The sequence below is a fragment of the Ailuropoda melanoleuca genome, chromosome 4 (genome assembly GCF_002007445.2).
Source record: "Ailuropoda melanoleuca isolate Jingjing chromosome 4, ASM200744v2, whole genome shotgun sequence".
Classification (NCBI taxonomy): Eukaryota; Metazoa; Chordata; class Mammalia; order Carnivora; family Ursidae; genus Ailuropoda; species Ailuropoda melanoleuca.
This window is the reverse complement of record NC_048221.1, coordinates 129,238,967-129,263,712: the sequence shown is the minus strand read 5'-3', so window position 1 is coordinate 129,263,712 and position 24,746 is coordinate 129,238,967. Positions and strand designations below refer to the sequence as shown.

Sequence of the window (24,746 nt, the reverse complement as noted above, 5' to 3'; positions counted from 1 at the left end):
GGACGGGCGGGGCAGGAGACAGTAGGACCGAAAGCCCTGGGAGGAGGTGAGATGACAAAGGCCAGACCCACGGCAGAGGGGGACCCAGCCCTCCCTTACTGCCCAGGGCCCGACGCTAATCCGCTATTCCTCACCAACCAACAGCATGGCCCAGACCCAGGCTCCTTCTAAGAAGAGGACAGGGGAGGGGCGCCTGGGTGGCACAGCGGTTAAGCATCTGCCTTCGGCTCAGGGCGTGATCCCGGCATTATGGGATCGAGCCCCACATCGGGCTCCTCTGCTGTGAGCCTGCTTCTTCCTCTCCCACTCCCCCTGCTTGTGTTCCCTCTCTCACTGGCTATCTCTATCACTGTCGAATAAATAAATAAAATCTTTAAAAAAAAAAAAAAAAAAGAAGAAGAGGACAGGGGAGGGCAATGGCCAGGCCAAGAAGAGACTCAACGACCACCACAGCCCAAAATGACAAGTGCCGTTTATTACAGTTACATGAATGGGCCCAGCCACAGGCTCGGCGCCATCCGGGGATGAGCAGAGATGAGCAGTTGCGGACCCCTTCCCCACCCTTTCCCCCACGCCCTCCCCCCTCCAGTTGTGTCCAGTCACACACTCCAGGTAGTCCCAGTATCGAACACAGAGCACAGGTTCCCTTCGCTTGACGGTGCCTCTCTCTGCGTCACAGACGGCCCCTCTCCTGGAACAGCCAACAGAGCAGCTGGAACGTTGTCAAATTAAATAGGCAAGTAGAGGGGTTCCCAGGAGGCCTGGGCTGGGGGCCTCGGGTCCTAGCAAAGGTGTGAGAGGAGGTCCGTCCAAGGTGTCTGAGAGGCAGGCCTTGGCTCCGGGTCGCTGTGGGGCCCGTGGCCGCCGCCGAAGACGGGCTGGAGCCGCCACAGTTTCTCCAGCGTTGAGGAGACAGTGCTTTGGGCTTGGCCACACAGAAATTTATATCAGGCCTTCTATAACCTTGGCTGAACCTACTGACCTCCAGGAGAATTTTAGCAAAGACAAAAAAACGAAAAGCAAACAAACCAGAGGGACTCTGGCCCCAGAATCCCTCCCCAAGGGAAAGATAAAGGCACAGAGTTTTTGGCCGAGTTTCCCAATATCATCTGTGTTTAGAGAAAAGGCTGATCACGTCCACACGACCAGCACAGAGAGAAGAAGTAAAGGCAGGAGAGTTCACATGACTACTTTATATTAAAGTTTATTACATTTGGAAAATCTACTGTACAGGGAAAAACCCATTGGATTAAGTAGAGTTTTGCCAAAAGCAAAAGACTATCACTCTTTGGAACATTCCTGATTCCAGGGCAGGGCCACAGGAGCTCATCGAAGGTCAGCCTGGTCCTGCGTGGAACGGCTCCGTGCCGGGTGTGCCCAGACCCCTCACGCCACCTTCCAGAAGAAAATGTCCCCCAGAGACATTTTCTGGGGCACCCAAGGCAGGGCTCAGTCTGCGGGAGGCTCTCTGGGGCCACTGCCCCATCTCCCGCCCCACAGTCCTCTCCCCTCGGTCCCCAGCCAGAGGTGCCAGGACTCCGTTCTCCCGTGGCTCCTCCGTTTCGCCGCAGGCCGCCCACGGCGGCGGCCCTGGTCCACGGGCGCGGGCACGGCCGCCCCAGAGGTGACTGCCCGTGGGCAGCCGGGATCAGCCAGCCCAGCCGCGGGGCGGCCCGGCAGACATTCCATACCCTGTTGCACGCGTGAGTGACAAACTCAGAGACAACACAAACTAGACCTATATGTTGGCTTTCAGATTGGGTTCTCCTAGTTTAAAAAACAAAAAACAAAAAGCACAATAAAAAGTCTGAACCCTGATGCTGTCTCCTTGCCGTAGTTTAGGGAAGCAAGACGGGGGTAACCGAATCAACTTACTTAACTTACCTCAGAAGTAACAAAGTCTACTGGGCTACGAACAGAGAAACTAGAGGAAACATGTGCAAAAACAAGTTGAAATCTAAAAGAGACCCCCCCCACACAAAACGATGTGGATCCGATGGAGCTCTGAACTCCTCTCCCCGCCCCTGGGGGGTGGAAAGGCCCCCGATCGGGGGTCTCTGCCAGCGAGTGCTATAGATGTACCAGCCCCAGCCAGCGGGCCCGGCCGGGGCACAGCGGCAGGGTTGCCTCTCCCTCCAGAGTTGGGCCTGGGGAGAGGCTGCTCCAGGTTGGAGAAACTGAGTCAGAAGAAGGCGGTGCCAGGTGCCGGCTGTGGCGGGAAGGTCACGCGCGAGAAAGCCCCTGCACCCAGGTCTCCAGGCAGCAGTCAGAGAAGCAGAGTGGAGAGCCCCCAGCGCACCCGGGGGTCCGTGCGCAGGGCGCTGGGGAGGTGGCATGGTGGCGGGGCCTGCGGTGCTTCATGGGAGAGCCAAGTGGGGGCCTAGCGAGTGGCAGGGGGAGGCGGGGCACGGTCCCCGTCAGGCGTAGAACTCCTCCTGCTTGCTGGGCTTCTGGTAGGCTCCGCCATTGGCTTGTTTCGGCTCCTCCAAGGAGTAGCTGCCCTCGTCCTTCTTCTTCATCCGATACAGCATGAAACCCACCAGGCACACGGCAAAGATGAGCCCCACGAGGCCTCCAGCGATGACCCCTGTTGGGGGCAGGGAGGCCGGCTCAGTGTGGGGCTCCGCGGGTTAAGCGGTGATCCCCCCCACACCAGGCGGGGCCCCCACGGTGGCCGTGGTCAGCCTGGCTCCAGGGACAACTACAGTCCCCCTCCCACCCACCTAAGCGAAACTTACCTCCCAGCACTTCCTTCCTGTCCAGCAGGCCCTGTGAGGCCTCATGGTCCACTGGGGGTTGATTCCGCCGGTCAGGCTCCACAGCCGTCCCGGCCACGTTCTCCCCAGACAGGTCGAAGGTGAAGTCCTACAGGAGGCAGAGATGGTCTCAGGCTGGGGTGGGCCCCTGCTGGCAGCAGCATTCAGTTTTATTTGCAAACCCAGCAGCAGCTGGGGCCTCCCGGTCACCACTGCCACCAGCTCAGACACAGCTAATCCAGACCTCCTGGGCCCCCAAAGCCAGGCGCCTCTCATCCTATCACACCAGACCCTGACTGTGGCAGAAACAGCACATCAAGGGATACCAGGCCCATGTATTTACATGAAAATAGATTGGGGGATGCCTGGGTGGCTCAGCGGGTTAAGCATCTGCCTTTGGCCCAGGTCGTGATCTCAGGGTCCTGGGATCGAGTCCTGCATCGGGCTCCCTGCTCAGCGGGGGGTCTGCTTCTCCCTCTCTCTGCCCCTGCCCTCCACTTGTGTGCCCATGCCTATCTCTCTCTCTCCCCCTCTCTGACAAATAAATAAAAATCTTTAAGAAGAAAAGAAATACACTCATTTTAATGTAAAGTGTAAAGTCACCATGACTGTAGAAAGTTAGAGCGAGCAGAACTTTCACACTCGCTTAAGTTTGGGAAGCCCTCTTGCAGGCGATCTTGCAGGACTCCTTTGCTCTAGTCTCCTATTCAGTCTGTCCTGCCCTGGGCTTGGCCCTGGAGACAGGGGGCAGGTAGGACCTCATGACCCTGTGCTCATGGCGGGGATGGGACATGCTTACAGGACACAGGATAGTGGGTGTGCCCGTGACTGAGCCAGTGCCCCTCAGCGCCATGCACTGTGCTTTCCCAGGCGGCAGCAGCCACGCTGGAAACACAGAGGACTATAGCGGCGGGCACTCACCTGCTCCCCAGAGCCCTCTCCGGCCGGGAGCTGAGTGGAGATTCCATCCTCTGCGGCCCTCTCGGTGGCAGAGGGACCTCCGTCCTCCACACTGGGAGCGTGCGGGTCGAGCTGGCGGGGTCCCGCCGGAACCGAGGGCTGCATGTCCCTGTGGGGGTGGGAGGTGGCAGGCCCCTGGGCCGTGGTGGCTCTCGCTGTTGATGCCCGGTGAGTGGTTGGGTGCGGCGTGGTCTCACTGGGTGGGTGGGTGGTCTCCTTCTCGCGGTCGGTGAAGCCAGGCTCCACCTCGGCCACTAGCACCGCCTCTCCCTCCTCAGGTGCCTCTCCCGTGGGCAAGACGGAGGTGGAGGCGGCGGTGTTCCCCACGCCGCTGGGCTCTGGAGCCGTGGGCACGGCCGTCAGAAGCGCCATGTCCTTCCAGGTGGACGGGGTCTGCTGTGACAGGGTGATGTCTTGCAGAGCACCTGGAGGCCCAGAAACAGAGCTCATTGGAGCGGGAAATGCCCAGAACGTCTAAACCAGCCGAGCTCACACAGTGAGGAAGGCCTGGGCAAGGACCTGGCCTCTGACGCCCAGGCCAGACAGCAAACCCGTTCATGAGAAGCTCTTTCCCCTGGGTAGAGCTGAGGTGAAATCTGCTTTGGAAAACGGATGAGGAAAGCTGCCCTTTCCTGCTGCTCGTGCCTGGGGACAGCGTGGTCTCTAGAGCCATAACACATCAAGGCCGTAGGTGAAGGCGCTTTCCTGTGGCTGCTGAAGCCCGCTCCCTGGGTGGGGGCATTCTCGGGAGCCTGAAGGCCTTGTTCCCAGTACACACACCTCCTGGTCCCCTCCCTGTTCACCCGCCCTCTCCCCCAGAAAGGCCCAGCCCCCCCCAAGAACAGAGGCCTGGGTCCTACCTTCCAGCTCCCAAGCCCCTACCTCGGCCACTTTCCCCATGGGTGGTCTCGACCCTCTTCCAGAATCCTGCTCAAGAGCCCCTCCTCTGGGAGGCCTCTCTGATCACTTCCCACTCAAGGACTTCACTCCCCCAGGGAAAGGGGACATAGGAGAAGATCAGGGAACGTTTATGGAAGATCTATACCCCACCAGGCTCTGTGTTACCTTATAGCTCCTAACAGTCTTATGAAGTCAAGATATCTTCCCATTTTACAGATAAAGAAATAGAGGCCTGGAGAAGTCCACCTTTCCAAAGGTTGCCCAGGGAGTTAGGAGAATACAAGCCTAGGTCTGTCTACAGTGGACAGCCCTGGGGGCTCCTGAAACCCCAACACTTACTCCCCCAACCCAGACATGCCTTCTCCTTGCAGCGTGGACCCCATTCTCTACCCTAGCATCACCTTCCAGACCCAGCCAGGAGGGCTGCCTGACTGCCATCTTGGGGGGGGGCCCTCATGTCAGCTCACCTGCACCGGAGCCAGAGAAGTTGTCAGAGTCATCCCCAGAGCCGTCCTGATCTTCGGGGGGCACATTTGTGGCCACAATTTGCTGGAAAAAGATCAGAGAGGGGTATGAGTGGAGTCTTGGCCGAGGCCCTGCTACTCTGGGGTCCCTGTTCTAGATCAGCTGAGTGAGCCCCCCCACCACACACGCACACAGCACAGAAAGGAAACCTTTGTGTGTGGCCCTGGGGCCCTCAGCTCGGGGCAGCCCTCTGGTCCCCCACGCACCCCCGAATGCTATGACGACACAGCCCTGTGCCAGGTGCTGACAGGGCAAAAACATACCAGAGGGGGCAGGGCTCTTGCCCCGAGCAGCTCAGTCTACTCTTAGGAGAGCAGCAGAAGACGCCATTACCGGGAACAGAGACTGTGGCCCCAATGGGACCCTGTCAGCTCACCCTACACTGAAAATCAGGCCTGGGGCCATTGGCCAGGGAGCTTCAGGGTCCAAGACCGGGGTTTTCTAGAGCCCCAGGAACAATCCCCCAGTAACGTGACTCCAGAGAGGCACTCTCCGGGCATGCTGGGCACCAGGGTATGGACACCGAGGGCCTCACGGGGGGAGAGGTCAGAGATGGGCACGGGAGGAGGCATCCGTGCTAAGGCAGGGTGGCCCACACAGGACAGCCCCAGGCCTGGCCACCGCGCTCCATCCCACACCTGGCCTGTTTTCTCATCCACGGGAAGGACTGGGCCCAGGCCACCTGGCAGAAGGAAGGACAGGGTGCCCATCAGGCTGGGGACAAATGAGACAGATCTAGAGGAGGCCCCGCACTCAGAAGACGCCGACGAACGGGCTCTGGGCCTGGTGGGGACCGTGTGTGCAAACCGCTGTCCAGAACCTGTCCGCCCGGTGCAGCTCTGAGCGGCGGCAGGGGCCAGAGGGCAGCTCCCGAGGCAGGGGCTGCACCCGCAGAACCAAGAGTGGGCCCGGGAGGAGGCGAGACACACCACACAGAGCCGAGCAGCCTGCAGAGGAGCCTGGAGCAGGGCGATGTGGGGGTGTGGAGGGCTCCCCAACGCTAGCTCCAGAACTCGGAGAAGGGAAGACCCAACAGCCAGGTGGCAGGAAGGGTAGCTATGAGGGTCCTGTTCAGCAACAAGCCTTTGACCCGGATGAGTTCATGATACAGCCATCTCTAGAGGGCCCAATGTCAGGGGCCTGAGCAAACACAAATAAACAGGCAAAGCTGTACAGTTCAGAGCGCCCAGGGTTAGAGACCCCTGACCTTGGGCCACTGACTAGCTGAGTAGCCCTGGGGACATCACTAAACCTCTTACGGCTTCAGTCTCCCCATCTGTAAAATGGGGACAGTAGTAATATCTACGTCCCAGGACTGTTGCAGAAATTCACAGAGGGTATGTTCCTGAAGAACCTAACAGAGCCCGGCCTGCGGTCAGCACCCCACCGACAGCCGCCGCTGCTCTAACTCAGGGAGCGAGAGCTGCTCAGCATGGATACGAGCACTCTGGCGCCTGCTGGGAAGAGGTGGGATGGAGGTGGTGGGTTTTCAGAAGAGAGGCAGGACGGAGCCGGGGCACAGGAAACCCAAGGCTGGACTCCAGGGAGTGAGGCCTCCTCAGCCCAAGAGGCCTTCCTGGGTCCTGGCCACAGGCCACGGAGCTTCACTCTTGAGTGGAACAGAGCAGGGTGGGACAGACAAGACCGTGGCCTCCTGAGGCTGCCTGGGGCAGAGCTGGACCAGGTGGGCGCTCCGCATCCAGGGGCTCAGATCAGAGGGAAGCTTCGGACATGTGTAGAAACCACCAGGCTAGAAATACCACTGAGCTTCCTCTGAAAGCACAAAACGCAAACTCTACCTCTCCCCCCCGCCCCCAAGAAAAATGTTCTGGCCCCAGAAGGACCCGTCTGGGCTCTCGTGGCCCATCTACATGAACTCTTCATCCCTGTCCTCTGCCTGCACCTCAGACCACATCCTGCCTACACTGTCCCCAGATGGTGCTCCCAACACCTGTCCTGTCTCCACAGAGCTTCGAAGCTGCCCCTCACCTCCCCTAAGCCTGCACCCTTCAGGAGCAAAGAATACTGCTCACCGGGCAGGCACAGAGTGGGTACCCCCACCCCAACGCACTCCCGTCCCAGGCCCGCAGCAGACTACTGCCCATAGGGCAGCTTGGCGGGGAGGGGGGGCACAAGCATTCAGGGGCCCCCCACCCACCCACACTCCCTGAGACCCCACTGCCCCTCACCCAATGCTTCTGCCTGCCCTCAGCGCTCCCAAGGAGGCCCTAGGAGATGAGCAGAGCGCCTCCCCCCAATGTACCGCCTCCGTCCCTTGGAGAAGATGCTCCACGTGGGGGTCAGGGCTCCAGCCAGAGCAGCCTCGGCTGTCCTGTCAGGAGAGCTGAATCTTCCAGCAGAAGCCAGAGTCTGGGGACCAGGCCCCATGTCACAGGTGAGGGGAGGCAGACACCCAGGAAGCCCAGCCTCTCACCTACCGGAGAAGCCCCAGCAGGTTAGCAGTTTCCCAAGAACAGGGCTTCTTTCACCACCAGATAAGACTGAATCTGCCCAGTCCCTAAAAACAATTTGTTCCCTCAACTCTGCTCCGCTTATCCCTGTGCGATCTTGTTTACACAACAAGCTCTTAAGCAAACGCTTTCTCTGCTGAAACCAGCTCCCTGGCCTCAGGGCAGTCCCTCCCCTCTCAGGGCTGGGTCTCCAGCAGGGGAAGGGCTGCAGTGACCTCCCCAACCCCTCCAGCGTGAACCCTAGTGAGGCCCTCAACTCCCTGGGGAGGAAATGAGCAGAAACTGCTGAGTTTGAACTTGGATGGCTAGGTGCCAGATGACTCTGGCATTTTTGGGTGAGACTTCCGGTTTCACTTAGGCAGCTGTGCTAAGAGCCTGTGGCCAGCTGTCCCAGGGCCTCTGCATGCAGGGCTCTCTGGCAGCCTTGCCTCTGCCCTGGGTCCCTCCGGGACCACCCCGCAGCCACGGCTCAGGGCTGCTCTGGGACAGGTTGGCCCAGCTTGGAACCCACCTCCAGCAGCCTGGGGAGGTAAAAGCAGGCCAGCTCACACCTTGAATGGGGTTCCTGAATCTCTGCAGAGTCCCAGGAAGATCAGCTTTTCATCTAACAAACCAAAACCCTATAGGAAGATCTAAACATTCACACGTTCAGTTTGCTCAAAGTAAGGGCCGATTTGCTCCAGACCCTTAGAAGCCCACCAGCCTAAAAGGCCAAAGCCAGGTTTGGCTCCAGTGGAGGGCGGGTGTCGTGGGGCAGACGCATGGAGTATGAGAGGAACTTAGCCCATTCCCATCTTGGCCACAGTGGTCGTCTGGCCACCCCCGAGCCACGTGGAGGGACTGAGAGGGGCCCCGGAGTCAGGGCTCCAGCAGAGCAGGAAAGAGGGTATGAGACACTGAGGCATTCTCCCACACGGGAAACACTTTCTATCCCTTTCCACATTTACCCTTCTATTTGAGGCAGGCAGGCCGAGATCAGTTCTCGCACAGATAAGGAACTGAAACAGACAAGGTGAGGGACTTGCCCAGGGCCAGGGCCGTGGCTGCAGGTGCTCCCCTCACCTACCCAGCTCTCTCCCTCCCCCCACCCCCGAAAGACCCCCTAGCGGGCCCACCCACTTTAAGGCGCCTGTCTGCCCTTCTGCAGCGGTACACGAAGATGCCAGTCTCATCAACACAGCCACAGGCTCCCGTGCCACGGGAGGAGAGCGTCACAGAGTAAGAATCCCTGACCCCTACCCCAGCAGCCGAGGGGACCAAGGTGCCAGCCCACACTTCACAGCTGCCAAGGGCTGGGAGTCTGCATTGGGCTGCTGCCAGCCACTCCCAAGAACAGATCAGGAGCCTGTAGGCAGAGGGCCAACAGAGGAGCTTCAAGAAGGCAGAGCCTCAAGCCAAGCCCGGCCAGCTCTCACCCTGCATTGGCCATAGAGAGGCTACTTTCCTGGGTGACCTCCATCCGACCTCCACCCCTTGCCCTGGCTGGCCAAAAGGCCTGAGGCCATGTAGCAGCATCCCTCTAAGACATCTCAGGGACAAGAGCTCCATGGTAGGATCGATGACAAGTCAGGATACCGAGTGGATATGTTGGAGAGGTTCGAGCGAGGATGGCGGACTCTGGACGAATGGTAGAGGCTGCCTGTCCAGCTGCTCCCTGGACTCCCGCCACCCCATCAACTGCAGCCAACAGGTCCAAAGACCTGCGGTTTCCAACCCACACCCTGAGTCACTAACCATGTGTCACCTGCCGCCTGACTTAAGCGATGGATAAAGCACGAATCCTCTAGAAAACATTCCTGAGTTCACAGGACTGTGCTGTTCTTCAGCCCACATGCTGCTAGAAATACAACATCATGTAAGGAGGTCACGGACTGATATTAAACAGGGTCCTGGACATCAAATCTCAGGGGGTACCATCCAGGGGCTTTGGAGAGAAAAGGCGTGGTCTGGTCCTCGTCCTGGCAAGCTCCCAGGGGCACACAGCCAGAAACCCGACCTCGGGCTTCCAAAAGGGTGGCTGGGGCACAGAGGGTCACCCTCAAGGGGACACAAGGGCTGGGCCTTGAAGCCCCCAGGCAGACCTGGAGAGAGTCAGGCAATGCTCAGCCCCGAGTCACCAACCTCGGCAACACCGGGACCTCAGGAGAGTGGCAGGCTCACCCGTCCAGCAGGGAGGGAGGCTCAGGTGCCTGCTGGTCGCTGCTTATCCAGCGGGGCGACAAAGCCCGGGCTGCTGTGGTGGTAGGAGCCAAGTCACTGAATCCACAGCCCTACTCGTCTCAAAGGGAAGCCAGAAAGAAAGGGGCTGGCCACAGCTTTTCCTCAGCAGTCAGCCTTGGTGCTGCCTCTGGGGCTGTTGACTGGAGGGGCCCCCAACCGGCTTCAAGAGCCCAGCTGTGGGGTCAACAGGCCGGTGGGCCCCACAGACATGAGAGGACAAACACCCATCGTTCCCACCCACTGAGATCCCACGAGGCAGCAGACATTCTCAGGAGGGTGAACAGATTTATATTTTCTTTAGAAATGTTTACCCCCTCAGTTTCTTTGGTCAGATCTACAGAACTAAGGAAATGGGACAGATTCCCCGCTCAACACACACCTAGAGTTCATAACTCTTGGGGCCTGAGGTCTCAGAGCTACAAAACCCCAGCCTTTACCCCCGACCTATGCATCAAGATGCCAAACTGACCGAAGGGGACATTCAAACCATCGCCTTTGTCCAGGCCAGGGGCTCTCTTCCTCAGCGTCCCTGAGAATCACCAGGAGACCACCAGAGATGACGTCTTCTGAGCTCCATCCCTGAGGCTGATTAAGTGGGTCTGGGGCAAAGGCCCAGACTCTGCTGTTGAACAGAGTCCCCAGTCCTGTGGGTGGGATGCAGACTGTACTTGGAGAACACTCACCTGGACAGGAAAACGTCTAGCCCAGAGTTGCCCAGGGCCTGGGCGCCGAGGAAGGCAAACCCCTGCAAAGGTCCCAAGACCCTCACTCAGGTCGTGTCCAGGAAAGAGATACCAAAGAGCAACAGAGCCCCGTAAATAAGCCCTAGCGGCAAAGGGATCCAAGATGGCTCTGGAACATTCTCTGCATTTCTGATGCATCCACTCTCCGCAAACAAACACCACAGTGCCTACCTAGTCTGCAAAAGAGCCTCGCCGTGTTGCTGAGGAAACCCTGACCTTCCAGAGGCACTGGGCCCTCCGACTGCTAGCAACAAGCCGCAGGGGACAAAGCCGAGCCTCCGGCCAGCCCGCCCTGCCCACCCGGGGCTGCAGAGCCTCCGTGGTATCTCAGGCCGGAGGCACTGACCTGCCAGGGTCTCTCGGCCCACCAGGGTGGGGAGCACGGGCTGCAGAGCCTCACTGCAGTCTTTCAGGGGTATCTGCCTGCCCGGGGAGATGGGGTGAGAGACGGGGGGAGAGGGTGGCAGGGGAAGAGAATGTTGCAGAACACGCAGCCCTACTGTGTGGCTCTCCGAACACCCTGGTGCCCTAAGGCAGTGGGGTTTGTGATGGCTTTCCTCGTTGGGGGCGTCGTTTGTACGCCCTCCCTTAGCCCCGGCTAACATGGCCCAAGCACGGACCCAAGGGGCCAGGCAGGTCAAACGCAAAGCATCTTGCATCCAGGGTCTCAGGGAAAGGACCAGAGTCAGGGCTGGCGGGGGGAAAGAGCCTGACCAGGGCACATCTAGCTCTACCACCCCCTTGCTAGGTGACCTGGGCAGCTCCCTGCCTCTCCCTAGACAACAGAAGGGGCTTGGCCAGAGTACCCTCAACCCCCCTAGTGCTCTGACACGCTAGGCTGGGACATGGGAGCAGTGGCCCCAATTCCTCGTCAGTGGGGCTGGAGCGGTACGGGGGTGACACGATGGCCGCAGACGGCCATGCTGGGGTAGGTGGGAGGGGCAGGACTACGGGCCAGGGCCCAGAAGACACGGGGCTCTCTCCGGCCCCAGGCGATACAAGTGGTGGCGGCTAAATCCCTTTCTCTCCAGAGCCTCCTTTCCTCACTTGGGAGCTGCCAAGGAGACGTGCCTAGGGCCCTGAGAGGCACGGATCTCCCAGCTTTGGCCTCAAGACCCTGAAATCTCCCCCAGTGAAGACACTCCCAGGAGGTGGGGGCCCCACTAGTGCCTCAGAGCCCCATCAGCGTTTCCGGCCTGACAGGCAGTGATTTATCAGCTCAGTGTCTCTCTTCCAGAACTAAGTCAAGCTGGGACTTGCAGAGGGCGTGATGGGCACGGCCCAGGGCGGCAGGGGCCCGGGGAACGGCAGCCGGGTGACAGGGGACTTAGTCTGCCGTCACCCTGAGCAGCCATGAGGGCGCCTAGGCCCCCACCCCCCATCGGCACGTCCAGGGGACCTGCCACGCTGGGTACCCTTCCCCCATTCACACACACAACCTGCCTGAGCTGTCTCCACACTGCCACTCGGACACAGACCTCCCCATGCAGGGGGGGTTCCAGGGCAGGGCTGGGGTGTGGGGTGGCATCCATACCAGCTTGAAAGCCCCTCCACAGTAGCCTTTCCCATGGCACTAAATGTTGGGCTTTCCAGATGGGAAATGAGGTCAAGATCCAGAGCCCTTTGCCCTGGACCGTTCCGCCTATGTCAAGTACCCGGAGAGGACAAGGCTGAGTTGAGGGAGGGAGGATCCCGGCAGCCAGCGCCAGGCCCGATGCCCAAGCCGGGTCAGAGCTGCCACCAGCACCCCCATACCCACCCCTCCCCAGAGCTTGCGCCCGCCTCACAGCCCACGTGCTGGGACTCGTCTCAGAACGGGCCCAGCTGAGGGCTGGGTGTGGGGCCGCAGAGCTGGAAGACCAGTTCCTCGGCTTTTCTCCACCCGCCCGCCAGTGCCCTGGGCTGGGCGTTGAGCAAGGCTGCCCAGCCTGGCCCTGCCAGCCTTTGTGGCCGGACTGCCCTGGGAGCCAGACAGGGATGGCCAGGGGAAAGTGACCAAACCCAACACCAAGAAAACCTGGTTCTAGCCTGGGCTCTGTTCCCAACTTACTGGATGACCTTGGAAAAGATGCTGTTTCCAGCTCCCCATCTGTCCAATGAGTGACAGCAAAGGGGCTCCTAGTTCCCAGTCTATGGCTGGGAAGTCAAGGTCTGCCCTCGAGGGGCAGCCAGGTGCCGCGGCCACAGGAGGCCGCCCACCTGAGGGGTGCACCACAACCACGGTGCTCAGCGGGGGGAGGACACACCACGGCAAGAGGGTGGAAGAGCACTTGCCCGCAGGGACTCGGGGTCATTGCTCTCAGCTTCCCAAGGAGGGTGACAGCCTAGGCAGGATGCTGGAGATGTTCCAAATCAAAGGGACTCTGGGATGGCAACTGGCAACCCATGAGGACAGAGGGAGCGGCCGAAGCCTTCAGAGTCCCATCCCTCCCCAGGCCTGGCTATCCTAACAAGACAGCGAAGACCAGAAGCTCAGTGTAGGGTTCCCCAGTCACCTTCACAGGGCCCCTTGTGCTCCTCTCTAGCTGACTAACCCCCAGATTCCACTGGGCTTGGGGGCCTGACACCTCTGGCACGTGGACTTCTAGAGACACCCTCCCCCTGCTCTATCTAAATAAAGTATCCTCAGGTTTCACAGAGGCAGAAACTTGTAGCTTTTGACACACCTGCAACCAGTCAGGGCTCCAGCTGTGTGCGCAGGGAAGGGGAGCTCTTCCTCACCCAAATTTACCCAATCAGTGTCCCCGCAGTTGCAGAGTATCTCCTTTAAAATGCCTCTGGGAAGGCTATCTGGTGCTAGTCACTCACACTAGAGTATAAAGCAGCTCTAACGGGGGAGGGGCCCATTCTGGAAGTGGGGCACTGTGGGTGGGTAGGAACTATGGAGGATGGGAAAGGATTACAAAAGAGGGGCTGGGAGATGCCAAGAGCAAATTTTTTAACCTGTGTCAGAATATGGTTGCCAGCCAACCCCATACCCAAGAAAGACTAAATTCCCTTTGTTCCCACTTCAAGCTACAGACATACATGGCTTCTCCTCCCACATGCAGAAGAATGGGCTAGCCTGGGAACCTGCCTCTGGGGCAAAGTACGAATCAGACTGATTAGGCACTGAGGCAGCTAGAAAGACACAAGAAGGGCAGAGCGTCCTTGAAGGAGTCCCACGGGGGTACCATGGCAGAGTGGAACTGGGAGTTTTGGGCCTAAGCAAGACACGGCAGAATTTTCTGTGAAGACCAGGTCCGAATAGGCTGAGCTTACTCCCCAGGTTACTGGTGGGTTCCCACCTCAGACACAAGCAGAGCAGCCTAGGCCCTGTGACTGTCAGCGTGTCATCCGCCAGCAGCCTCCTGAGGGCTGGAAGGCTCGCAGAGCCTCAAACGCCCAGCGCTGAGCTCCCAGGAGGTGCTAAGGCAGCTGAAGACAGACTGCGGATGCAGCCCCAGTCTTAAGAGCTCGCAGGCACCCAGGAGGGGGAGTAGCCCTGACACCGTGCCCAGGGCTCAGGGGCACTCAGGGGTGGCAGTAAGAACCTCAGGCTTTAACCTGGGCTGGGGGTTACTCAAAAAACAGAAATACCCGAATTAGACCTTAGGGAAAAAAATAGTTATCACAGCGAATATTTATTGTATACTGTATGTGCCAGGCACTAATCTAAGCACTTTAACTGAATTAATTAATCTTCACAATAATCTTAGATTCCAGGATGATATCCATCCTCCAGATAAAGAAACTGAGGCAAAGGGGACATGTCGTTAGTCCCAGGGCACACAGCCAATGAAGAGCCAGGGAGAGGGTTTGTGGCCAGGCAATCCAGCAGGCATGCTGTCAGCCACCCTTCAGGGAGGACCATGTGGCTCTCTTACCCTCAGGAAGAAAGAGCCATCATTTCCATGGGAGGTGGCAAAGGGGAAAGTGCGGAAGGAAGGACCATAGAAGTGGGGCCCTCCTCACCCCAACATCCCGCAGCCTGGCCTAGCCCAGCTCCCTCTCCTAGGTGACCTTCAGTCTGCAGTTCTGGGGAAAAGCCACTGTCCCCCCACAGCGTGGGGGGGTCCTGCTCAGCTGGCCTGAGCTCCTGCCCAGGTGCCCTGGGTCCGGCCTCCTCCCACCGCCCACTGGCCCAGCCCACACCTCATCGGGGTCAGGAGCCAGCCCCTGGAAGAGGCTCGGGCAGAGCCGAGCAGAGTCTGGCCTGCCCGTGAAGGTTCCAGTTTCTGAGAAGGGGCAGAAGGCATGTTTTCAGACCCTCTGGTATCAGCACACCGGAGTAAGGCCAGCTGGCCACTCCCATGAAGTGACTACACGCCCAGGCCAGGTCAGACTGTACTCCTTCCCCCAGCCACAGCCACCAGGGCCTCTCCCCAGGGGACCCCCCTACCTAGAGTCAGCCCCAAAACTCCCCTAGACTTGCTCCTCTGAGCCCAGGCAAGGAAGGGGCTCTCTAGCATGCCACATACATTACTTCCTGGGATCTCTTCCAAAGCCCTCTGAGGCAGACGAAAATCCCCAACTTACAGAAGAGGAGACTGAGGCTTAGAGACAGGTGAAGGACCATGCCTGAGGTACACAGGGAGGACGGGATGGAGCCTGGTAACTCCATGTCCGGTGCCCTTCCCAGCCTCCGCAGGACACCTCTCCCTGCTCCAGTCCCCGGGGACACTCACTATGCCAATTAGCCCGCCAGTTCTAGATCCCGCCTGGCCTGCCCAGCCCCGCAGCTGCAGGGCCTCAGAACCTACCCCAAAGATAGGCAGACCCAAGCAATCAGGCTCAGACTGCTGCCATCACACTGGGAGGAAAGGTGGACCAGGGTGTCCCCTGGACACCCAGCCCCTAGGCAGGGGTCTCGAAGGATGGCCCTGTTCTGCAGTGGGTAGAGGTAGGGGTGGTGAGGTCACAGGTTCTCCGCTCCTCACACAATTCCCAGGACCAGGACCCAGACCTCAGGGCCTTCCCAGGACATTACAACAACCAGGATGACCCCAGGAAAACACTGCAACTGTGCTCCTCCCCCAGACACCCCCCACCCCCTACTCCCGAAGTGCCTGTGGGGGGCAGGGAGAGGAAGCAGGGGCAGAGCCTGAGGAGCCCCTTCTCCTAGCCTGGCCCACAGCCCGCAGGTCCTGCTGCCCCGATGGTCCCCAGCACGCACCCTGGAGGAGGCGCGGTCACCGCAGATGGCAGTGTCACGCCCCAGCCGTTCTCTCTGGGAGAAGGTGGAGTGATGTCAGCCTCTCCACAGTCTCGGAGGCTCCCAAAACACACGCAGCCTGGGGCCCTGCGAGCCCAAACCTGATCCCATATCCGTCGGGGACACTCCCCAGTGATGGGACTCCAAGGTCCTGGACAGTCTCCGGGGCAGCCGGGATGTGGACAAGCCACGGAGAGAAGAGCCAGTGCTGCCGACACAGTACAGGCCCCAAGCAGGCAGGCGAGGCCCCAGGCACCAGCGGCCCCCGTGCTGAAGGGGGCATGGAAACAGCGGTCCTCACGTCCCCCAGGGCCGCCTACTGCCGGCACGTGCTGGGTCTGGGGTGAATGAGCGCACCTCGGCCCTGCAGAACTTCCCTCCTTACCTCCCCACATTCCACCCACCCAGGGGCAGAGGGCCCCCAAGGAGGGCTGGCGTGGCCACAGAAAGTACAGGCAGCCCTAAGTGGGAAAGATGGGGAATTCAGCATCGTTGTGGTGGGACAGTTTTCTTACTGCTGGAGATCAGTGGTGCTGTGAATGGTCCCAGAACAGGACTGGCAGCCTCGGCCACTCCCACTGCCCCCATCAGGGCACCACCTCCCCTAATACTTCCCATGGCCAGAAAATGACCCGAGCTCCTGATTAGAAACTGCTGTGGGATTCTGGGATGAACCCTGTCTCAGTGGATGACCTTTACTGTCACTACCCCTCTGGCCCGTCTGCACAGACCAACCCTCCTTTCCGGTCCCAGTCATGACCATCCTCTCCTGTGTGTGCCCCTGGACCAGGTGCAGACCGCTCCCCACCGGCACAGGGCTATGTACATGGCAGGTGCTCAGTCCCTGGGCTTCAGATCTGGTCAAACCAGGGAGGGCTCAGGACCCTCAGGGATCGAGGCAGCAGGAACAGAGACAGGCCCCACCCAGACACCCACCAGTCCTGTGACACAGCAGGACATCATGAACACCCCAATGAATGATGGTCACCTCAGCTTCTTTAACCCCTCCCCCCATTTCACAGATGGGCTCACTGAGGCCAAGAGAGGCCCTTGTACAAAGTCACTCGGCAGCAAAGAGGAGGGCCAGGGCTGGAAGCCAGGCAGCAGAGCCTTAGTCAGCCCCGCTGGGCTGCTCCCCACCCCATGCCTGCCACATAGTGGGCTCATGGTCAGTACTGGTTGGGTGAGTATCAGGGGAGGATCTGTGGGCCTGGCACCATGACTCAGCTGACAGTGGAGCGATAAACACGCCCGCCTGCCCCACTGCCCCAACCTGCCCGACATGGCTTCCGTTCCTGCTGATGAGCGGACCTGGGGCACGTGGCCAGGATGCCTGGGTGTGCGTGGAGAACATCACCAAGCCTGACCTTGCCCAGGGTCCCCTGTCCACCTCTGTTTCCCACACTGAGCTCTAAGTCCACCTCCTCCAAGCAGCCTGCCCTGCCCTCCACCCCCACAGATGACTCCTCAGGCAGTGAGTGTCCCCTCAAGTCCCTAGAAGAGTAACAGCAGAGGACCCTAAGCCCCTGCCAAGTCCCCCCTGGCCACCTTCACCCTCCCCAAGACAAGGTCTCTGCAACCACGCAGCCATCAGAGCGGAGGAAGGGGAAGGAGACACCTTGGGCAGATGGGAGAACTGAGGCACAGAGAGGCAAAGACCTGCCCAGGCCAGTCAGAGGCTAACTTGGGACTAGGAAGGACAGGTGTCCTGGCCGCCCTTCTCTGGAGGAATAACTTCCAAAGACTTCTAACGCCAGCGACAGAAAGCATCAGAGCCGCAGCTAAAGAGGGAAAAGGAGAGAGCGGAGGAAGACCGCTTCCTGGCTTCAGGTTCCCCCCGAAACAGACTGCGGCCTAACCGGCAGCAGAGCCCAATGGGGAAACAGAGTAAGGCCCCCAAGCAAAGCTCAGGGGTAGCTGTAACCCATGCTGGCCCACCACCCCACACCTGCGTACACACACACACACACACACACACACACACACACACACACACATACACACACACAGCTTCGGCGGGGCTGCACCCCTCAGGTGAGTCACAGGAGTCTTCCCAGCACTGAAGGCCAGAAGGGAAGCAGCCTCTACATATGACCACGCAGCCCTTCGAGCCATAAACAAACGCCAGGACAGAGACCCTCAAGGAGCTCCAGAGACAGAAGGGGGTGCAGCTGGAAGCCTCCAAGTTCGAGAGTCACAGGAAACATCAGTGGGCAAACAACTGAGTCGAGGAGCAGGGCTCCCTCTCCTGACCCATGGTCCCAAGCCCCAGGACTGCCCCCTGCACTCCCCTCCCCCATAAGCCTGCCTCCACGCAGCACTTGAGCCCCTGCAGACCCCTGGCTCCCCAGACCAGCACAGCACGACTGGCAGCAGGACACTTTCCAGAGGAAGCTTAGCCCACCTTCCTTCAGGCCGCCCCCCATCACCGGCTCCCTCCTCTGGGCCCCAGAGCACTGAGAACAGGGGAGCTAACAAGAAGCCCATCTCAGGCCCAGACATACAGGAGAACTTCTAGAGCCTACTCCCTCCCCAGTATAAGCTCCTTGAGGACAGGCCGAAGCAGAGCCATCACACAGACAGAGCTGGCCATCCCAGAGGCTGTGCGGGGCGCTCCCCATGTCTCCTGGACATGTTGCTGAGGTGACCCCGGGCCCAGGGTCTTGCCTTTGTGGCCTCAAACGTGCCTCCTTGCGTTCAGGGATCCCTGCCTGCCCACCCTTGGCGCCATCAGGGCACTCCCAGTCCGCTCAGAGGGAGGTTCCAGAAGGCACACTCCCATCGAAGGCCCAACGTCTGCTGGAACAGCTGGGAGGGAAATGACACCGTGCTGAATCTATTCCAGGGCGCAGGATCCTGGCGCCAAAAGCCTTCTTTCCACAGTCTCCCTTAATCCGTTCCTTCTCTCTAGACACACTTAGGCAGGCCCTGGTGGGGGGGGGGGGGGGCTTTCAACCCGAGACTCCAAAACCGGTCGTTGAAAAGAAATCAGGAAATCGTTTGTTCTGTAAAACTAACAGCGTTCCACAACTAGAAATCATTTAATGACCAGTTCTTCACAGGGCCGCTCCTGAAGCGAGAGTGAGAGCTGGAGGCGGCCAGCAGGGGAGCCCACTCCAGGAGCCAGGAGTCCTGGGTGTCTGATCACCGGGGTGGTACCATGGGACCTGCCTCCCAAGCTTAAAATTCTACTAATTCCGAAATTATTTCCCTGGTGCCTAAGATGAAAGTCAGTGGAGACTGGCCGCTGCCTTGGGGACAAGCACGCAGGCACCATCCAATCATGGGGACAGTTGCCCCATCAGGCCACTCTGCACCAAACCAAGGACATATGGTCCCTGCATGGGCATCAGACCTGGAAGCATTTCCCACCCTGCTCTCATGAATCCCATTGATTCCTGACCTAGGCTCCTGGGAGCCACTCTTGCCTGCCCCTAAGCCATTGGGTGAACCCAGCCCAAGCCCAGGATGTTGCCAATGCTCAGCGTTCACCTAAAGGCACCATTCAGGCAGCTCAGCCCAGCCCAATGCCCCCTCCATCCAAAACACGCACACCCACAGTTCTCTGGGATGGAACAGCAAATACCCATAGGGCCTTGCAAGTTTCAGGCAGCCTCCTAGACCGGGCTTCATCGGAGACACCTGTGAGTCCATCAGTTCATTCAGGCCATACACATAGGCCCACACATCCGGACGAAGCCTGGTTCTTCCACACCAGCCCCTTAGAGGGGCTCACGTCTATAAGCCTCATCCTCAAAAGGAGGACAAGGACGTATCTCACAAAGGTTTGGGGTAAAGATGAAATACAAACATAAGGAAAGCACTGAGCGCTCAACAGGAGGCATTCAATCAAAGGGAACTATAATTCCATCCATAGCTCCCTTTTTTTCTGGCACTTTCACTCCTAAACACGTTCAAACACTCATTATGAAATGAATATGCAAATGACAGAAAGAAGACAGGGAGAACAGGTATGATGTCCGCTTTTCAGAGGACATCAAGACTTGGAAGTGAGTTGACTCACCCAAGATTACACGGTAAATTAGTGGCAGGGTTGAGACTCCGTCCTGGGGCTCTACTTAATCCAGTGGCCTGCCACATAGTTTGCGTGCACTAAGAAAGATGCCCTTCAATCCACATAAAACAGGGTGAAGAGACGGAGACAGGATCCACGCTGAGAACGAGGGCCCTATAGTGACTTAGCCTCACCAGGTCCAGGCTACCTGTGACTAGCGAGTCAGAACACAGGGGTCATCAGGGGCCTCCTCCCAGAGGTCATTCACACCTGTTCACGGAGGAAGCCTGTAAGCACTTCCCTTGACAGCCTTTGTTATTCTAGGTACTATTAGGGATACTGCAGGGGTCCCAGCTGGGTCCACAAAGACACACACTGCACGTGTCACAGATCATGAACATTACTCACAAGCGAAACTCTCAGCACTGAAAACTCACGTCTTAGAAATCATTCTCAAATCTGGTTAGTGTCTCAGTACTGCTGGAGAAAAGCGCAAGTTAGAACTGAACAGAAAAGCTGCTTGCTACACTTAGGCCCACAACTGTCACCTTGGGCTGCTATCAGAGATGGTGGAAGAAAAGCAAAAGAACAAACCAGAATCCAAAACGTACGAACCCGGGGGCACCCTGCACCAGGGGCAAAGTGCTCTTCGGAGCTCAATAAACCCTAAATGCTTAACGTAACACAGTGACAGCAATAAGGACCCCGGCATCCCCAGAGTAGATTATGCTTCGTGTTCTTCTGTTAATAAAGAGACGGAAAATGAATATAGCAGAGAGTCCTGCCCAAAGTAAGAATACTTTTGAGGTTAATATGGATTCTTAGCTAAGAAAACCTGGATACCAAGAATACCTCATTCCCAAGGGATTTCAGGATCCAAAATTCTGCAATAGGAAATAGTCCTCTATAAAATGCTACAAAATTCAAGCTTTTCACTAATTCTTTCCAGGCCTCTCTCCTTTCTCATCCCTCTCCCCACCAGCCTCGGCTAATGAGGTTTTATTGGAACCCACCATGAGCCACAGGTAGAGACTTAAACCAGCTCCACCCTCCTGGTGGATCTGAAGCCAGGAGTGACATCACCTAGAGAAGGCTCTGAGCCCGGGGAGGCGGGGGGGGAGAGGCAGTTAGCGCCTCCCCCCACCCCTCACCCACTCTGCCAGGCCTTTGGGAAATGTCTCTACTAGCCCCCATAATTAGGGCAAAAAGGGATTTTATGCCTTTCGAGAAAGAGAAAAGGGAAGGAGAGGAAAACAGCAAATAACTATTCCAGAACAAGCGATTTTTCTGACATGGAAGAAACAAAAGACCACGGGAAACACACAGAAGCCTTTTTAGACAAACCTGTTCTTGTCTCTTGGGAGTGGTTTCAAGCAACCTTCTGCCCTAGCAGCCTTCCCTTGCCCATTCCAAGTCAGGTGCCCAGGATCACGCCCTACCTCACTGGTCCCCAGGGGGTTCTGACCTGCTTCCCACTGGGACCAAAGTGAACCCTGGGAGAGGCCCAGATTTCTGCAACCTGTAGACACATCCTCCTATTTTAGGCAAACCCCACCTTTTAGGAAGGGAGGAGGGGAGGGTATTTTATGCCACTTTATGTCCCCACTTTTAACCCAACATGGACACCCATTGTTAAGAGGGAAAAGGCAGGGCTGGGAAAGAGAAAACAAACTACACTTTATAAAAGAAAAAGGGAAACCTGAGCTCCAAGCCAATATCTGACTCCAAAGCTTAGCGTTTTCAAGCTCCACTCAGCCACCTCCTCCAGGAAGCCCTCCCACTAACACATTCTAGTGAGACTCCCTTCTTCCCCCCTTGAGACTCAACTGCCTCCCAGTCCTGTGTCTCCCTCTGCAGTGTGTCGAAGTTTCTAGGTAAGATATGATGCCTCCGACTGCAGCATCTGCCCTTACCCAATACACAGGAAACTCCGGGAACCACGGTCCACAGAGAACCTCACATACCATCTGCCTCCCCCATGTCAACAGGCTCTCTGGGATCTCAGCTCACGAGAATGCCAGCCTCCACCAAGGCAGACAAAAGAACCACCACCCAAGCTCCTCCCGATTCTGCTGGAAATAGGTGGAGAACCCCATCTCAGGTCTCTGCTGAGGCCCAATCTTGGGCCCGGAGAGAGTGGAGCAGCCAGGTAAGTCCAGATGGGCCGCGGAAGTAAGCCACACACCTCCACTCTCTTCTCCGGAGTATTAACTATGATTCAAGGCACCATCTGAGTCCCACAGAAGCTGCAACCCTAAGGAGAGAAGCAGCCAGATGCCAACTTCTTGGACCTGAAAGCCAGGAATGCATGGAGACAGAGCTCAGAAATCCTATCTTTCCCCATGGCTCCCCCAGATTTGGCACCCTCCGCTCCCCACCTCCAACCCAATTCAAGAGGCATCAGGGACCCTATGCTGGACTTCAAAATACTCCCAGACACAACAGTCGCCTGGAAAGCAGGGAGGGCTCTTCATAGATGAGCCTGGAAAGCACCTCACCTGAGCCAGACCCTGTAAAGTACCCCATAGCTCTCAATAGCTGGTAGGTCCTGTTGCCGTAGAGGGACCCTCTTACAGACGGTCGGCGTGGCTGAGACTTGTGCAGATGCCACATTACCAGGGGAAGACCCGCCCCCCCCCCCCCCCGCCGCAATCCTTCTCTGCCCACGTGCCTCCCTTACCCAGAGCTAGGGAAGTCGAGCGGTCCAGATGTGGTGGCGAGAGACCGCCACTTCCGGAAGGGGAAGAGCCCCCCGCTCCGTCCGCACCTCCCCTCTCCATCCCAGGGGATGGCCGACCCAACCCGCGGGGAGGGCCCCGGGACTCTTGCAGCGGCTGTGGGGGCTGGGGGTGGACGTGGACACCGGGCGGCCAGCGCTGACACCTGGCGGCCGCCCAGGTCCGGGCCCACGTCAGGGCCGGCGCTGCGGGGCGGTTCCCAGGAAAGGGTTACAGGGGCCGAGAACAAAGCGCCCCCATTGGGGAAGGCGGGCTAGCGGACGGCGCGGGGGCGGGAGATCACTTTCTGGGGGCCCTCGGGATGCTCTTTGTCGGCCAGGTCCCCTTTAAAGGGGGGGACCCACCCCTCGCCAAAGGTAGAGGCTGGAGTCCTACCCAAAGGCCTCCTCCCCCCGCCACGGGCTCCACATTTGTCCCTCTTTCCCCCCGGCTCCACTGGGCGCGCCAAGGGACCCGCCTTCCCTCCGCGCGGCTCCAGCACAAAGCCAGGCCGGGGGAGGGGAAGAGCCATTCTGGGGTCCACTCGCGTGGAAGCCGCAGCCCGCGCCGGCCGTGCCCAGCACCGCACGCGCCCCTCCACGGGCAGCACAACTTCAGCAGCCCCAAAGTTGGGTTCCTGCAGGACTCTGGTGTTCGGGGACCAACTTCCCGGAACCTCCCGCTGCCAGCTCGGCCCGGCTCCCTTAGGGCCGCCGACTGGAAGCCGAGGGACCCACCTCCGCCGCCACCGCGACCCCCGCGCAGCCCTGGCCCCGGCTCCTCTGCCAACGCAAGGGCCCCGCTGCGCCCAAACTTGCCTCCGCCGAAGGGGCCGGGAGCCCGGGCTCGGCGAGTCTGCTTTAAATTAGGGTCTGCGGGCGGGGCGTTGTGGCCTCGGTCACTGCATCTTCCCGGGGTCGCCGGCGGGGGCCCCGGCCGCTGTGGTGCCCGGGGTGACCGGAGGGGAGCCGGCGACTCCGGGCGCCGCCGCAGGCTGGCGGGCTCCGACGCATGTGGAGCCGGTTCACATAATTGAGCACGGGGCCCCGGCGCAGGCTCCTCTCCCCCGGGCGCCCGAGCCCCCGGCCCTTAGCGACGGAACCGGCGCGGCGCCCATAGACGGCGGAGGCAATTGAGGCGGGAGCCCTCGTTTCGCGGTCACGGTCCTGGGCCCGCCGGGCCAGCGCGGGAAGGCAAGTCCCCGCTTCCCCTCCCCCTCCACGTGCCGCCGGCGGCATCGGCTAGTCTGCAAGCACCGGCTTCTCGCCTCTCCCTGCCCGGCCCCGGGCCGCACTCACCGGGAGAGCCGGCTGCAGGCGCAGCGCCAGCGTGCAGAGCCAGAGCCAGAGCGCCGCGCGCCTCATGCTGCCCGGACCGGCGGCGGGAGCGCTGCAGGCTGCGGGGATCGGGGCGGCGCCGCGCGGCAAGGACTGCGCGGGGCTCCTGGCCGGCTCCTCCGGGTCGTTGCGCCCTGCACCCTCGGGCGATGCCCCGCGCGCTGCTGTCTACGGCGAGGGCTACGGGACCCGCCGGCTACAGTCCGCTCTCCACAGCTGGATTCCTCTCGGCTGTGGTCCCCACAGGCTGTTGTGCCCGGCGTTTCAGCTCTGCTGCTCCTGGGTGGCGGGGTTCGGGGCGCACCCCCTTCCGCCCCGGCTCAGAATAGTGGGGCGCTGTCCGGGAGAGGGGAGGGAGGGGCGGGCGTCGGTCTTCGACTGTGGGCGCCAGTCTGCAGCGCCCTCTGGGCGTGGGCACCGAGCGTCCTCCAGGTGCGTTAGACTCCCCAGATCCTGGCGGCGGGAACACTTTCCTGGCTGTGCGGGGCCTCGAGGTGATGGGGCCTTAAACCGATGGAGCCCTGCCCCCTCCTCTCCTCCGGCTTTGGAGAGGTCCCGCACTTCTCCAAGGACAGGTTCCCACATGCCTTCCGCCAGCCCTCCAGAAAGTGCTGAAAACTTGGGGCCTTACTTTGAACAGCAGGACATGCTCAGGACTGGCTGTAAAAGAAAAAAAAGTTTTCTGTGTCTTTCTATAGAAGACTGCCCTCCCTCTTCATCCTCTGAGCTAAACGGAAAAATAAAGGGCTTTCTTCCCAGGTCGGACCTCCTCTGGCGTGCAGATCTGAGAAGCACCGCTTGAGTTCCCGCTCCTTCGTGATTCCTTAAGAGGCCCTGCACCTCAGTGTTTCCAGCACCCATCAGGCACCTCTGTGCAAAAAGGCTATGGAAGGCCTGTGGGTGTAGCA

General features: G+C 59.3%; 1 protein-coding gene across 1 annotated transcript; it reads right to left on the bottom strand.

Moving 5' to 3' along the window:
* Nucleotides 1–457: 457 nt before the first annotated feature.
* Nucleotides 458–24,074, bottom strand: SDC1 (syndecan 1). The gene is made up of 5 exons (XM_034659868.1): nucleotides 23,800–24,074; nucleotides 5,084–5,165; nucleotides 3,678–4,141; nucleotides 2,739–2,865; nucleotides 458–2,587 (listed from the first exon to the last, which is right to left on the bottom strand). The coding sequence occupies exons 1-5, from the start codon at nucleotides 23,863–23,865 to the stop codon at nucleotides 2,418–2,420; spliced, it is 909 nt and encodes a 302-aa protein (XP_034515759.1). The 5' UTR covers nucleotides 23,866–24,074; the 3' UTR covers nucleotides 458–2,417.
* Nucleotides 24,075–24,746: the final 672 nt, after the last annotated feature.

What these genes read in the sequence shown, in the direction of transcription:
- SDC1 (XM_034659868.1), bottom strand. Translation starts at nt 23,865, where the DNA reads ATGAGGCGCGCGGCGCTCTGGCTCTGGCTCTGCACGCTGGCGCTGCGC. An exon ending in GCCTGCAGCCGGCTCTCCCG is followed by an intron (nt 5,166 to 23,799) that starts GTGAGTGCGGCC and finishes ATCTTTTTCCAG; the next exon opens with CAAATTGTGGCCACAAATGT. An exon ending in CTTCTCTGGCTCCGGTGCAG is followed by an intron (nt 4,142 to 5,083) that starts GTGAGCTGACAT and finishes CTGGGCCTCCAG; the next exon opens with GTGCTCTGCAAGACATCACC.